The sequence below is a fragment of the Amphimedon queenslandica genome, unplaced genomic scaffold (genome assembly GCF_000090795.2).
Source record: "Amphimedon queenslandica unplaced genomic scaffold, v1.1 AMPQUscaffold_13404, whole genome shotgun sequence".
Taxonomy (NCBI): Eukaryota; Metazoa; Porifera; class Demospongiae; order Haplosclerida; family Niphatidae; genus Amphimedon; species Amphimedon queenslandica.
The window spans coordinates 86334-102940 of NW_003546360.1; the positions used below are offsets into that span (position 1 = coordinate 86334).

General features: G+C 33.8%; 1 protein-coding gene across 2 annotated transcripts in view; it reads right to left on the reverse strand.

Annotated features, from left to right (window-relative positions):
• The window catches only part of LOC100634358 (helicase domino-like), an 85481-nt gene that overhangs the window by 34166 nt on the left and 34708 nt on the right, over nucleotides 1–16607 (reverse strand). The window contains exons 24-38 of one of the 2 annotated variants that reach the window (XM_019996603.1): nucleotides 15266–15358; nucleotides 14004–14123; nucleotides 13491–13637; nucleotides 13247–13390; nucleotides 12516–12551; nucleotides 12344–12468; nucleotides 11801–11850; nucleotides 11373–11415; nucleotides 11229–11325; nucleotides 9851–9895; nucleotides 9681–9806; nucleotides 9425–9493; nucleotides 6624–6760; nucleotides 5340–5396; nucleotides 1638–1707 (exon numbers count right to left, since the gene is read on the reverse strand). In XM_019996603.1, the coding sequence (XP_019852162.1) occupies nucleotides 1638–1707; nucleotides 5340–5396; nucleotides 6624–6760; nucleotides 9425–9493; nucleotides 9681–9806; nucleotides 9851–9895; nucleotides 11229–11325; nucleotides 11373–11415; nucleotides 11801–11850; nucleotides 12344–12468; nucleotides 12516–12551; nucleotides 13247–13390; nucleotides 13491–13637; nucleotides 14004–14123; nucleotides 15266–15358 (1359 nt within the window). The remainder of the gene's footprint in view (nucleotides 1–1637; nucleotides 1708–5339; nucleotides 5397–6623; nucleotides 6761–9424; nucleotides 9494–9680; nucleotides 9807–9850; nucleotides 9896–11228; nucleotides 11326–11372; nucleotides 11416–11800; nucleotides 11851–12343; nucleotides 12469–12515; nucleotides 12552–13246; nucleotides 13391–13490; nucleotides 13638–14003; nucleotides 14124–15265; nucleotides 15359–16607) is intronic. The other variant, XM_019996604.1, reaches the window with a different exon arrangement.

Sequence of the window (16607 nt, forward strand, 5' to 3'; positions counted from 1 at the left end):
TTTTCAGTAGGAGTGTACTTTTTGTAGGTACCTCGGCTGCTTCTACTTTTATCACCTAGAGTATCACCCGCCATAGCTTCAGCCACTTTTTCATTTGCTGCCACAATCGTCGACGGTGGAACTACTTTTGACAAAGGTCCTTCGGGAGAAGGCAAAACAGTTAGGGAATCATCATTGACCTTGCTACTAGGCTTAAAGTAGCGATAGAGAGACATCAGCTTGAGAACACGACTTGTTTAGACAAGAGGGCATGCGCACATGTGTATTCTAGGTGTGGTAGACCACTCCCTTTAATTAATTTATTTTCGGGGGCTTTATTTTTCGTGATGCAAACAGTGATCACAAAATACCAAAATTTGTTCCTCATGAAATTTTTTGGCTATACGGTAGTAAACAAAGCCCAAATTAGTGAAAAGTACAATAGAGGGATGGGTAGGGCATAATGCAAGAGGAGAAATCAAGGGGTTGGGAAGTTGACTCATTACAGCAGGCAAAAGCCAGCTCATCCAGGTTGAAATATAAACGGGTGAGGGGACCCCAGCTTCTGGGAATTAAAACATCTTAGTACCAGAAGGAATAAGGGCACATTATTTATTATATTATATGTGTCTATAATTAAGTAACTTGATACAGTATAGTGGGAAATTTTGGAAGGAGTTAAATTTGGCAAATTGCCGAAATTCGGTGTTGGCAAATTAGTGGCCACATGCCAGTAAGCATGCATACAATGGATCAAAATGGCAAATTGTATTTTGGTCAATGGCAATCCAAATGCCCAATTCGCCAAATTTAAGTTCTTCCAAAACTTCCTGCTATACAGCACATCTGCTTGAAGAAATGAATGCAGTCAAGGAAAAGTCACGTAGCTATACTATGTCCCAACTGAGTTTGGACCAACAAAAACTTGAATAACTTTTTATAGGAATTGGGACAATTACGAGACTTTCAAAAGCTCTTAGTTGCCCAATGCCGCTTCAGGATCTCAGATCTTGGGTTTCTCAGCCCTTGGTAACCCTGAGAACCTGGTTCCCCTTATAAACCCAATGGCATACCAAAGCTTACCACACTGATGTTCTGTGATGTCATAGTTTACATAAGCAAGTGTGGTCAAGCACCCAAACTGATAATTCCTCTTTTAAAAAGCTAACAGAGCAAGATCTACTGATAATGATGGCCTTTATGAAGACTAGTTGACTCCAGGAGTTATGATACTGCTTATCAGGAAGAACAAGACTGTTTTAAAAGTGAAAGAACACAGCCAAAATATTTGCCATGGCTCTGTGAGTATCATTATAAGGCATCATTATTGATGTACCTACATTTTTCAAATTCCAATGTAGCTGCTAGCACTTCCGATCCATTCTCAGTAGGGACATAATACAAATTGTTCTTAAGTAACTCAACAGCATATTTGTTGCATCACTAATAGAATACCAGAATTGCAACTATTTCATTACATTGCACACTACAAAGTCTTCTTTTTTGTTATTACAGCAAGACACAAGTCTAATTCACAAATTGCACAGATATTTGGGCAAGGCCATGATATAAGTTTTTCTTACAACTATATTTTTGGGACATATTAGCAATACCAAACAATTACACAGCAAAAGAACAAAGAAATAGTATAAACTTACTGACTGAATCCTTTCTGCTCTTGATTGAGCTAAAGATGTTGGACATTGAATAAATCCATAAGTAATGTCACTATAAAAAGTACAAAAAATATTTACATTTATACAGAAATTACTGCATCATAATAAATTGTCAATTTAGTAAATTTGACAGGATTTACTTGTTAAAAATTAAAGTGAAGCCTAAGAATTTTTAGGTTGCTTTTGCTTTGCAAATCGAAATAATCTATTTGCATATAAATTCAAAGTACAAAATCAACTACTAAACATTTACGGGTGCTGCACCACCACCCACACACAATTTTTAATCTGGTGCTAAGGGATCTGTTTTTCCAAAAGTACTTCACCAATCATAATGAAACCAGTACTAGTTACAAGACAGTCACTAAATTAGTCTGTAAGCTAGCTTACAGCCTTCAACTGATTACCCAAGACACATGCATAGGCGTAATGAAGGGTAAAGCAGTCATCCAGTCAGTGTACTGTATAGCCAAAAATTTTCAAGGCTTAAAATTTCGTGAATAATGAAATTTATGGAGAAATTTTAAATTCCGTGATAAATATTTTCGTGATTTTATTTTAATAATAATAATAATGACACCGCGCCTTATTTAATTAAAACATGGCAGATTCAATGTTTTAGACGGACTCTTGTGTCAAGGGGCACCATGTCTACAAATCAGTGTGGACACCAGTGATGGAGAAGATCATCATCTTTGACCTAGGCAGTATGCTTAAAATAGCAATACAGAGTAACAGAGACATCAGCTTGACCGAGAACACGACTTGACACGAGGGCACATTTATTAGTAAGCGTGGTTCACCACGCCTCTCAATTAATATTTATTTTCAGGGGTTTAATTTTTTGTGATGCAAACAGTGATCACAAAAATACGAAAATTTATTCCTCACGAAATTTTTTGGCTATACGGTATGTGTGTGTGTTCCAATGACCTCCCCTTTGGAGCTGACACTGCTTTCTTGCTAGTCCAGGAGAGTCTTATAATCAACACTGGCTCTAAAAAAGTTATTTTCCGTTTTGGGAATGCTTGATTTATTCTTTCTGTGGAAACAAAAGTGGCAAAGTTGCCAAACGTTGTCAGTTTCCCGTTAGCTCTTTCGTAGTTAGAGAAAAAGAGCAACAGGGCAGATAAAACAATAAAGCAAAGTAAACATCAGGGACTCAATAGCAATTTGTATGCAACAAATAGAGCCTAACAAATGTATGTAAACAGTCTAAAAGTCAAGAAAAACTAAAGCTTTCTTCACCAATTAGGACCATGCAGCTGTGCAGCAAACATGCTGGCTGTCCAAAAAACATTCTCTGTTAGACTGTCTCAAAACAATCACTAAGTTTTAATAAATCTAGTACATGCTGAAGCTTCTTCTCTGTCTCAAAACTTTCACTATTTTCTCTTAATTTATTAAAAACTGTTACATACGAATTGTGTCAAGGGCATGCACTTTAGTGCTCTCATTATAGCTACAGTGGAACCTGTGCTAACGGTCACCTGAGTAGTGAGGTCACCTCTCTATTACAGCCATAAGCCAAAATCCAGATCAAGACCTGTACAAAAGGATTAGCTATTGACTTGTCTAATGCGTCCCTGGATATTGCGTAAAGCGGCCACTCGTCCAAGTCCACTGTCCACTTTCATCTGATAGAACCTTGCTACTATGGTCAATCACAAACCACACCCAATATTAATTATTGTTGAGTTTATTAATTCTTATTCAGTTTAACAATAATTTAATTATGATGCATATCAGTCATATCAATCAATGCAATTACTTCCTTGACCTGTATACCTTAGGGTAGGTATTAATTGCGCTCTTAAATTTTAGCGTTTTTAGGGGACCCTAATTTAGCGAAATGTAATATTAGCGAAAATAGGAAGATAATCAATGGTAAACCCCCCATTCACTAGCATAACACTTCTCAAGAAGCCCAATCTATACATTTAAGAGCAGAACACTTAACAAGACCACCCTATTTACTGTTATCTTGTTACAGATCTTGCCTATCTTGTGTACTTGTTTACACAAGTACATAATAACTATTAGGCTGATTGAATTAAGGATTTGAAGTATACTCGCTAAAAATGCTAAAATTAAGTGTCGCAATTAATACCCACCCTAAGGTAAACAGGTCAACTATTACATAATGGTCAATGGCTGTATTACATACGCTGACATGTAATGTAGCTACGAACATAATCAGGCCATTTAGCACTGGCCCAAGGGTGACCGGCAGGTTCCACTGTATGGTATCAAGAGCAAAAATACTGAAGAATTTTTAATAGCAAAAAACTCCTCTTACTCTCAATTTGATTTATCAGATTTCTAGGTGAAGGCAGTTTTACTAGACAAATTTATTCAACAAGGAGATATTTTTCTTTTTCCACTTCAAATACCATTCATTTTAATGTTCGTATTGATCGACACATTTTACTATACTAGATTTGTTTAATTGAAATGTCTCTATGTTACGTAATCATGTAAAAGGCTCTATTGTAAATTTGGCCTGATTCTGATCACCACAGGCAAAGTTTATCAAAATTCTGCATTTTTCTGGCATGAAACACTAATTTCAAAATCTAACTTTTATTTTACAGCTTTTTTCGGAAGCCTATATACTTTTACTCCCTTTTTTAAAGGTGCTTCATAAAATTGGAACCCATTTATAAGAACCTAACAAGGTTCTTACATGGGACACTTGTATGGCTTCAACATTCCTTAATAAGATAATTGTTGCTATAGGGAGCACCTTTAATATTTCTCAAATCACTCTCGGCAATGATCCCATATCATTATCAAAACAACAAACAGGTTATGTATCGCAGGCCTAAATGAAGTGCACTAGTTCCTAAACAAAACTTTTCCAGGTGAAGTAGAAAAATCTACAGGCAAGGAAAAAGGCAAAATTTAATAAGTCAGGCAGACTAAACAACTACATCTGTCAGGATAAAGAAGTTGTTGAATGAAAGATCATGAAATTATTTGTAGCAAGAGTTTCAACAAATAACTACTACAAGTGAGGTCTATAAAGCAAATGATATGACATTTCTTCCAGCAAAAAAAGACCATAGCCTTCATAGCAATCATTATTAAAGACAATGTCAGTAATAATGTACATTCACTATAAATGAGCAGCAGACTGAGATTGAGACAGAATCATACCTTGAACATTTAAGTGTTAAAACCGAACTTTTAGTTTGGTGGAAAAGCAAAGTACAGACCATAGACAGTTTTTGACAACTAGCTCAGAAGTAAATGTAATTGTGACCATGAATGTTATATGAGTGGGTAATGTTCACTTTGTTGCTTGTAATGCCCAAAATGTGAAAAATACTCTTTTGTCAGACAACTTGTATAATGTGTGTAGTGCAATTTAGCTTTAAAGAGTATATAATTGTGAAATATTTACTCATTATTTACATAATAAATAATTGCTCAATAACGCTTTGAAACATTTAAAAGGAGCTTTAGTTCTAACTGGGTCAGAAATTTCTACTTATATTAACCACACATACATGTACATGTAACAACAATGATGAAATAAGAGAGAACATGCAATAGAGGGAGCATTAATATTACACAAGAGTTCACACTGCATGCCATGAAGAACTGTTCCAATACAACTACAAACTAATGCCTTAACATGTGAATCATACAATATACACAATGTATATATTAAAATCTTACTATTCCTTTTGAAGAAGTTCATTATGCATTGAACATCGAGGCGAACCATCAGAAGAACTAGAAAATATAAAATAAAAAGATCATAACAAAGCAATACAAATAAATAGAACTAGAAGTACTTCAGAGTGTCATTGATGAACGTGTAGGTCAGGCTTCTTAACACAAACGCCACTTCTCTTCTGCTTAATTAAATGTATAAACACTTCCAAACACAGTAGCAAGGTTTCAAAAGTATGAGCAACGAGTGCACTAGTGTGCATATGCCCTTGCCACAATCAGTGTATAGCAGTTTTATCTGATTAAGTGAAACTTAGTGACAAGTTTGAGACAGAAAAGAAGTCTAGCATACTGCACCGCTGCTAGCAAAAGGCAGCAATGAAGGTGTGGCTCAATCAAGCTATGCTACAACTACACACACAGTAATGGTGTACTGATGCTAGGGGAATAAGGCATGGGAATGTCATTAGCTGAGAATGGGCAACAGCTGGTAAAAAATAGGGTCAGGCCATAGCCCCAGTGGAAAAGGATAAGTTGCTCTATTTGAAGCTATAGAAGATTTTGCATGTAACAGGCCTATTCCAAGGCAGCATTTAACAACCAGAACAGCAGCAAAGTATCCTTTAATCTTAGAGAGGAATGCATGTACTTAGTGAGTGTAGCTCAGAGAGTAAAAATTATAAGTAAAGTCTGCTGGGTGGCCAGTATTAATGTTTTTCGGAACAAAATAGATGTAGTGTTAGTGTTAAGGTGAGGCTTAAAAGCAGTGCTAGCACTTTGCGAGATCCAAAATTTGATATAAAAATTGTTACAAAGAATCAAGATTGCCTTTTATTAATATCCTTTAACAAACCAAAGTTCAGCCTTTTCCAATACAACTTTTGTTACTAAAGCATTGTCAAAACTTCTTGTGGGGTCTACATTAGAAAACACACTTAAGGCTTGCAAGCCTGTTATCAATACTCTCAAGAAACATAATTTGATCGTTAAATTTGAGGTAGGGTTTCTGTGGAATGATCACACAATCTTTCTGAGCTTATTTTAAGTGTGCTACTTACATTTGACTTTAAGTTTAGGTTTGATCAAAAAAATCAAAATACATGGCATTTTTTGGAGTTGCAATAATAGGAATATTTTGTGTTTACAGTCTTACAATTTCAATTTGTTAACATTCAAACTACTAAAACTTTCTTGTAATTTTTCACTAAAAAGCACAAATTCCACTATAATGCAATACCAAGACACATCTGAAATTAGTTGTGTGTTGGTGTCAGGAATAAAACATACTTAGAAATACTTTGGTGTTTGCTTTTCCAGTCTCCCTTCAAAATCCAATGAAAACAATGCTCAAAAAGCGAGGTACTTTCTTTCCCCTTATCTTGTATGATATGGCTTTTTGGACGATGATCCCGACGATTTTTTAACTATTGATAAAAAAAAGAACAATTACAATTTTCTATGTAAAAAAACAAATTTAGTGCATGTGCACGTACAGTAGAAGACAACAAAAAATTTGTGTTCCCTCTATGTTAAACGGCAATAAAACTGTAGCTGCATTTCCATTTTCATTATCAATGCTTCGTTCATTGTCTGTTGGGTCTGGGCAGTACCATTTTTGTTAGCACGGACAAATGCTCCAAGCGTTGCTCAACTTTTCTCTTTTCAGTACATTTCCTACAGTTTTTTAAGGAGTCAGGCTTTCTTAGATACACTTACGAGACAGGTAAATTGTAAACGTAGCAACATGCACCAATTAAGTGATCCACCTTATTCTCATGTTGTATGATTTAATAAGAATACAAGTAGTTAAAAGAAAGGATGCTCTGTCAAGCAAAAAAGCAACGATTATAATATTATTATCATTTATAAAATGCATGTCACCTGAATCTTTTATAATTAAAAATTATAACACAAGTTATAGAAAGTAAGAGTATAATAGTGATAGAATTATAAAAATGATACTGAGAACTAATGCTTGTTACAAAAAAATTGCAGTAAATTAGACTACACAGAGCCTGGTAAACAAAGTTTTTAATGGCTTGTACTATATAATAATTTGAACAATACTTTATGTTGTGCAACCTAGACAAAAAGAACAAAATTCTCAAGAGTGTCCAGGATTGAATCACGACTATGACTAAGTAAAACCTCCGTAAAACTTATTGCAATTAATGCTAGCAACATGAAACTTCACATTATTGCATAACAGGTTCTTCCGCAATTCTGGATTAATTTTGGAGTCCTGGCAGGTTTTCCACAGCTTTCTCCAGTCTCCATCAAAAAATCCGCCATGATGTTGCATTACATATTATACCCCTGAATATCAATAGCATCTCATTAAATTTGTCAACAATTGTCTTTTATTTGTTTTAAAATAATACAGAGCAAACGAAATGCTCAAGACCATAAGAAATATTAATTGACTAAAAAGCCCAGCACTACAGAATAAAGCCTCAGTTCCTCTGATGTACCTCTCAAATCCTTCATAACTGCTGTCACTTTTTACTACTCAGAAAACCCTTGCTATCTTGCATTTCTTTAACTCTTTTTTTAAGTAATAACAACAACTAGATCCTGGAAGTAAGATGTAGAGGAAATAGAACCCAAAACAAGAAAATCAAGGAGTTAGAGGAAGGAAAAAAGAGCACATTGTAATTTCAGCCATTTTATTTGTGTGTGTGGGCAAGGCTACATATGACGTTTTGATAATTAAATCTTTTTGTCAAACTCAAGTCAAACTGATTATACATACACATGTACATAAACAATAGAGACTACATAACCGGGATAGGAAATGGGATCATGTGATCCATTACATTGTGTATAATCATCCATGTCCTCCTCCACCATGTTGGCCTATCGTCAGTCAGTTTTTGTCTTTTCTACAAAATCTGAGGGATTATAGGGACATTTTTACGTTGCATCATGTGGTAAGTATTGTATTTTATCATTTACTATTGTAAAATAAGCTTGCTATTGCATTGGCAATACAATAGCCTTGCTATAAACAAGAATTTCTACTCATTTTCGCCTTGCCTCCCTCTGTAGGACACAGGTTCATTTGGCTTACTTTGGAATTGACTCTGTTACAACCTAAATGGTTCAGCTCGTTGCTTACGCTATGTATTCAGATCCATACAAACTTTATCCTCCACCTCTTGAGACAGAATAACATGCAGACTCATACATTTTTGATTTGTCTGAATTAAAGATTTTAGTTTCGTTTAATAATAATATTGATATGTTGATTCAATGATAGTTGTTGCTGTTATTTGTTTAAATTTTTTAATCATGGCAGTTTTTGTTTTTAATTGTGCAGCACTTTAGAGTAGTGTAGATCTATAAACCAAGTTAATTCTTTAATAACTAATCATAACTAGTATAATAATAAGACGCGGAGTGTATCTCTTTTCCAATCCCGTATACATAGTCTCTAATATCTATGATACATGCCGTATAGCTGGTTTATTTCGTGGCCTCAAATTTTTGCTGCTTAAATTTTCATTAGAATTAATTTTAGTGCCTTGCTAAATTTTTGTTAATATTTAATTGGTTTTAATAAAATTTAGTGGAATTAATTTTAGTGGATTTGAGCCTGCACGAAAATTAATTCCACACGAAATAAACCAGCTATACGGTATGTGGATTGCTATGTATTTCAGAGTTACACCCATGGAAAGAGCAAGGTTAGAGCTGCAAGATGATACAAACTCATCAGGCCGTACCTTAGTCTATCTTTGATAAATTAGGTCACAAATTCTGGTAGTTAAAAATTTGCAAATAAAATATTTTCATCATTGTAAGACTATACAAAAATATTTCCACAACAAAAAAAGGCAATATACAAAATTAATACACGTAACTAAGTTGTAATAACAGCACCAATTTTGGAAAAACAACCTGAATCTAAATTAATAACATATATATAAAATTAAACTTTGTGTAAAAAATTTCTCCAGAAAACACTTATTCTACAGCAGCAGGCAAATATTAGTGATAGAGTATAATGTGTGATACAAATAAATTATTCCAAATTAACAAGAAAAATGTGAAGTTAGTGAACAAAATATTTTCTCACAGTAACTTACATTTTGAGGATTAACTCTATGAGCTTGCTCCTCACGAGGTATTAAAACTCCTACTATACGATCTTTACACTATATAATTATAGCACAAGAATTAACATATGCAAGTTCATGATTAAATAACGCAAGCACAATTTAATCACAACTGAGAATGTTCATACAAGCACATGAAGCAGTAATAACACAAGGCAATTTTCAAAATTGGCAAAACCAAACATAAATTGTTTAAATAAACTCATAACAAAATAAGAATGCCAACCTGCACTGCTGAACGTTTCGTTTTTCCTAATGATGTCACAAAATCAGCTAAAATAGTCCAATTAGGCATTTGTGCAGGCACAGTAGTATTAAGAAACAAGGGAAGTTCCAGAGCTGATGTCAGTCCCTATTCAATACTATTAATAACAAAAAACACTTAATGAAGATTACCCTAATAAGGATCCAGTCTTCAAACGACAACCAATCTGGACCATCCTAAAAAGAAATAGCAAGTAGCGTACCTACTAAGTAACTGCAAAAATTTTGCTCTCTTATCATACAACTCCAACCAAATGAAAGTGTTAGACATTGTTGCTCTAGGGCCGTATGGTTGGTAATTTTCATGGAGAAATGATTTTCATTAATTTTGCAGCTCATTTTTATCCCCCAAATTTTAACCACAACCATCACTTTAAAAACTAATTAACAGGCAATGCAGAGCTGAAACTACTATTTTTAAGTCAGTAGAGGTAACAGAATTTTCATCTATTATTACATATTCCACTATAAACCATGTACACATGTATTGAGAAGCTAGTACTGTGGATCTAAGTAAAACGAAGTTTGCAAGCTGCCGGCCACAAATACAAACATTAGCTTATAAAAAAATTTTGGAGAAAAGGCAAAATATTGGACCCTTGAAAATTACCAACCATACAGAATAATGCACACATAACAGTAAATAAATAACAGTGTTCATGCTAATAATAAATATAGTTTTGTGATTTTTTTAAACAGACTAACAATTAAAGAAAGTGATTGCTTGGTTTGCTGACAAGAAAAACTTAAGACAGAACAATACAGTTTTGTAAAATGTGATAAAAGTTAACACAGTCACAAAGTGTCACAAGACAACTAAATTCAGATTCAAGAATTCATATAAGCACATACATGTACATGCACATTTTACTAAAGCTACATGTACATGTAGCAACTTGAAACTTAGTATAAGTGTAGTAGGATCACAGTAAATCAGTAATAATTTTAGATTGGCAAGGTACTCTAAAAGTATGTAATTACGCTTCATTTTATTACACTAATGAATTCTTTAAAATACCATTTGCAACTCATTTTTAGTCAAAATAATTTTTTTGACCTTAACTATAAAACAGATGAAGCTCACTTGACCAAAAAGCATTGAATTTGAAGCAGAGCATTCTGATACATGCACATGTACAATGTACATACACATGTACGTGTATATCACCCAAAGATTTATGGGTTGCTATTATCTTTAAGCTACACTCCGTTCAAAAGTTAGAATTCTTTCTTAGCTAACAAAGCCACACCAAGATGACAAATAAAAGCAACAACAGTCACAGCAGTAGATATACATGTACAACATGCAGATAACGAACTTAAAGGACAAAAAAGAGCATGCATGTTGCAGCCATACTAGGACAGAGATACATGTGCAAGTGACCAAAACATGTAGCTCCCTTTCGGCCACCACTGAAACTGATTATATGACTGATCTAAAACTTGATTATTAGGCTTTCACTTCAGCAACAACTTAATTTGTCTACTTATTTGATGAATCTGTCTTTACCTTCTTACTCTGTGGTGACAATTTTCTAATCCGAGTAGACATCACATCTGGAGTATAACGGCGCCAAAATAAACTTTGCGGGTATGATATATTTTCCCTATGAAAATAAATAATTTAGTTATACAACAATAAAATAATTGACACCGTTTAAACTTCGTTGTTCCCTTATGCATCTTCCGTGTAGGTTCTAAAAAAAATTTAGTAACTCTGACATACATACTTTACTACACATGGATGTAAAGCTACACTACACTTTTAATACACGATCTTACTGCAAGTGACATATCCTACCCTGTATAAATGTTAATGTGATGTATGTATATGCACCATCATTTAGCTTTATGCACATCATATTGGCTGTCAATAGCTGCAGGCTAGTATCTGACAAATTTCATTCGCTCCCATGATAATGCAAGATTTGTCCACTGAAAAACAACAGTAACAAAGTCCCTTTTTCCATTTACTTTATATGCACACACATACATGTACATGTATCAGCATTCAATTAATACTTTACATCCATATACATTACAGTATCTTTACTCAAATTGTGTCTCAAGTTCAAAACTTACTAGGTTCACAAAAAACTTTGTGCAATCCAAATACATCATAATCTTCATCACTAAAAATAGGGTAGAGGAAATAATAGTCATCAAAAATGATATCATAGCCATATACATCATTCTATTATTGATACTAACAGGGAAATCCAAAGCTGGTACATGTGTAATGGTATCAAAAAAGTATACTGTAATCAATTAAAGTAAGACTGCAAGAGAAAACATCAGGTTAAGATATTCTGGCAGGACTCCGTTGCAAAATTCACATGTGCACAAAAAATACATCAAACGTACATGTAATTCAATCAGTATAATCATTGAATTACCACTCAGCAATACAAAATCCAAAATTACTGGTAAATTGCATGAAACTAATCCGTCAACAATAATTTTCCAACTGAAAACAATCCATAAAACATGCACAGCCTGCAAAGGACTTATGCAGTACGAGCTTGTATTACGCAACTACATGAACAAAAAACTTATACCAAGTTCAAAACAAAATTAAAGGCAATAACATTGAATAAAAACTGCTTTGTGATGGCAAAATTGTACCTGTACACAACAGAGTTAGACAATGAATCTGGACCCATTAAAGTCGCATCATACAACATTTCCATAGGTATATCAACATAGTGGTCAATTAACTCATCACTGGGAGGTGTAGGTGGTAACCACAGCTATAAAAAAATACATTGATGTTCTTAAAAACTCATTAGTTACTCACAGGCATATCATCTCCTGAAATTTCATCAACCAATATCTAAATAATAATTTTACTCATTATTACTATTATAACAACTTTCACTGCATGCATGTGACAAGAACTAGTATTTCTGCTTTTGATGAGGCCAGCTATTAGCAAAATTATGGTGCACTGACAAGTGTAGTATTGGTGCTAACTAGTTTTAAGAGTCCAAATGGAAAAATTATTCATCTTATAAAAATAAATGCCAATGCACCATGCAACAACTATGCACTCAAAAGTAACACCAATACTAGCACTTGTCACAGTGTCACTTTTTCTTATATACTGAATTTCATTTTACAAGAATATTTTACAACAAAAAGTTGGCTTGATTATTACAAAAAAAGAGATTGGTTACTAGCAACAGAATCGTTTTGTGACATACAAGAACACAACAAATCTTGCTTCAACCGCTTCCGAGTTCTGGAACTGATACTTTCATTTTCATCTATATGAACAGGAGAGAACAAAGTTCCACTGGCACTGTTTTTGCAGATATCAGAATGCTTCTCTAAAACAGATTCAGTAGCACCTTGATGGTGAGAAGTACTATGGCGTTCATTTATAATATTATTCTTTGAACATTTATGACTACTTAATTTCTTCTTGCAAGAAATTTTATTGGCTTTATCATCAGATAAATTATAGCTGGCCTCATCAATAGGACATACTTCCCATGTTCCAGTTGACAAACTACGTCTAAATATAACCTTATTAATTAGTTCAGGTCGATCATATGTCAAGTCTGTTGCACCTTCCTCAATTAATTCTTCCTGTGCAACCTTTTCCTCTTCTTCTCTAAGCCTTTGCAAATGTCCAAGTTCCCATTCCTTTTTAGCAATTTCAATGTTTTCCTAGGACAAGGTATAGAAAAGACTTCATTAGGTCACAAAAATTATGCTTACATAAAGATTTACTATATGAACGTATATTCATCAATTACAAAATACTTACTTCAGCTTCACGCATGAGCTGCTCAACTTTTTTCAAACTTTCTAACTCCAATAAACGCATTGCATATTGCTCTACACCACTAAGTTGTTCACTTAAATGAGAAAACTCATCATCAAAAATACTTCTAGGAATATCTTCATCTTTAGTCTAAAGATAAAAAGAACAGAAAATGTCAAATTATATGTCACCAGTTGGTACATGGAAAATAGATACTGTATAGCTATAAATTTTTGAGGCATAAAATTTCAGCAAATTGCTATGAAAATTGCTTCTGTAAAGTTTAATTCTAAGAATTGACAATGTCTTTTAATTTTTTGGGCCATTAATTTGTGCACCAAAATTTTGAGGATAACATGCTTGCCAATACTACTTGTACATTCAATGTCTCCCAAAGGTTCCAAACAACAAAAAGTGCACATATGCAGACCAATACAATAGAGCATCAAGGACTATGCCCAAGAACATATAAACAAGTACATGTACATTTATATGTACAGTATGTCATGTATGTACCTGAATGCTATCTGATTGAGCCAAATATAGTTCATCGAACTCAGCTTTTTCAGCCACTTGTTCTGCTCTAGCCATTTCAGCAGCTTTGACATCACGATCTTCTTCTGCTTGCAACAACAACTACATGTATGAGCAAAAATTAAAGGTTATGTGACAAGCGTATTTATGTACACATAAAGTTGCATACAGCACTATTAGGTACAGTAGTAATAGTATCAATTAGTAATAGTAATAGTATACCGTATAGTGGAACATTTTCATGGCCCAAAATTTTCGTGCATTTCACGTTTTTTCAAAATCCACAAAAATAAAATCTGCAAAAATTGATTCAATACAGTTCAAGATGGCTGAAAAGTAGAAAACCACAAAAATTAAAGCCACGAAATTGATTTTTGAACAGATCCATAAAATTTTTGGGCCAGGAAAATTTTCAGCTATACTGTAGTACTGCACACTATATGTTCTATAATTTATCTGTCTACTTTTAACTCAGACACACATACATGTACATGTATACTCTATATGCATTTTTATTAATAGTTTAATTACAATGGTTCTCAGTAAAAAAAATACTAATAGGTAGTATAGTCGGTTCAAGTTGAGTTGTCACAGGAAGTAAATCAATTTTTGCATCATCAAAACGTCACTACTAGCCACACCCAAAATGGTGGTACAGTGCAAGCAAGCTCTTTTATTGAGTGTTTCTTCACCTCTAAGACTCTTTGTCATATGTTTTATCCTTGCTTTGGATACTACTATCTTTAATTATCACTAGCTGGACCTTTTTCTGTTATAAAGTTGACAAAGACCTCGGATACGGAAGATATCAACCTAGATTGAGGATGATGAAGAATAACTAGAACCAAGAAGGCTGTAGACAGATGTAGCAGTATGTTTCCAGTAGCAAGGTCTGCTAGTTGAATACCAGCTTCTCTAGAGGACCTTATCTGGTTGCTTTTATTTTATAAATAAAAAAACATTAATAGTAATGAAATGCAAATGATATTCACGAGTGTGATGTAGCCTACACGTAATGATTCATCATGGCGGCTCCCTTTGAACTAGAGCGGAAGAACCCATTCAGAACCTTCCAGAGTACCTAGAGACTCAAAAATTGGTACAGATTTTCGGAAGAACCCGTTTTGCAAGTATACTAAATTTCAGGTTGCTAGCATTAGTGATTAAAAAGTTATAAGGGGTGGTACTTGGGCAACTCAACTTGAAGCGACTATACATGCATGTAGATATACATGTACATGTACCTCTTCCAATTCCTCTGATGTAATTGCATCATCCTTGCCAGATAAATCTATATCTTGCGAAGTATCAACATGAAAGAGTTCACTAAGATTAGACTAGAGTGACAAAAAATTGAAAAACAGAAAGTAAAAGTACAAGTAAACATGTACATGTACATGCAGCAAGGCAACAATAATGACAATGACATTATAATAGAAGCTAATGCAAATGTAGTATACATGTACCATACTTATACTCAAATAAAAGCCAGGGTGGCTGCTTCTTAAAATGACTTTCAAATCTTAAAGAACAAAAAATTAAATTGTCATGTGGAACCAAGACTCAATGCATGTACACATGTACATGTACATGTAACTCCCAAGCTCTCATTGAAACAGACTTTGAATCAATAAATATGTACATGTACATGTACATGTACATGTACATGTACAGTGCATGCACTATCATTAAATAAACACTAAAACTTTAAAACAACAAAACACATAAAAATTAAGGCATACATGTGCATGTACATATGTCATCTACTAATTCATAGTAATTCAAATCTAAACATATGATAAATTCACAGCTGCTACAAAGAGTAAATACCTAGAAACAGCCAGACCAAAACGATCATATAACAGCTCAAAAATTTTTCATCAGTGAAAAATTTTGTCAAAATCTTAACTAATTTTCATTCATAAATAATCTGCATATTTCTGTAATAAATCTGCATATTACCCACGTCAAACAAAAAAATTTTGTCAGTTAAATAGTTCATCAACAAAAATATCTAGAAAAATTGACAGAAACTTGGAGTCATACAGTATTGGGATTGAGAGGAGTTGAGTCGTGTGGACATGGCCTAAGGCAATGTGCAATTAAAGCAGCAACTGACAGAGCAACTCACAATCTGCAGGACCAAAACATTCATTATGTAAATGTACCAACAAATACTAAAACATCAACAAGTCACTCCTTAAATCATTAATAAAATACATGTAGATGTAGGTACTAATCTACAAGTTACATAATAATACATATAATGTACATATTGTTGATTGATAAGTAAATATATGTACAAGTAGAACCAATGGTATATTATTTTGTTAATAAACCCTCCCATCTGAGAGAGCTGGCTCATGAGACCCAAAGGAATGACACGGAAGATGGTACAAAAGGAGCGTGCACCTCTGAGACACAAAATGGAACTCCTTGAAAGCAAGAGTTAAAGACGGCATCTAATCTAGTTATGAATCTTAGAATAGCTTTTAGTACAAGACTACAAGCATAAATGACAGACACATGTACATCACAGTGCATGCAGATTATAAATAATTAAATGAATACAATGCACATGTAACA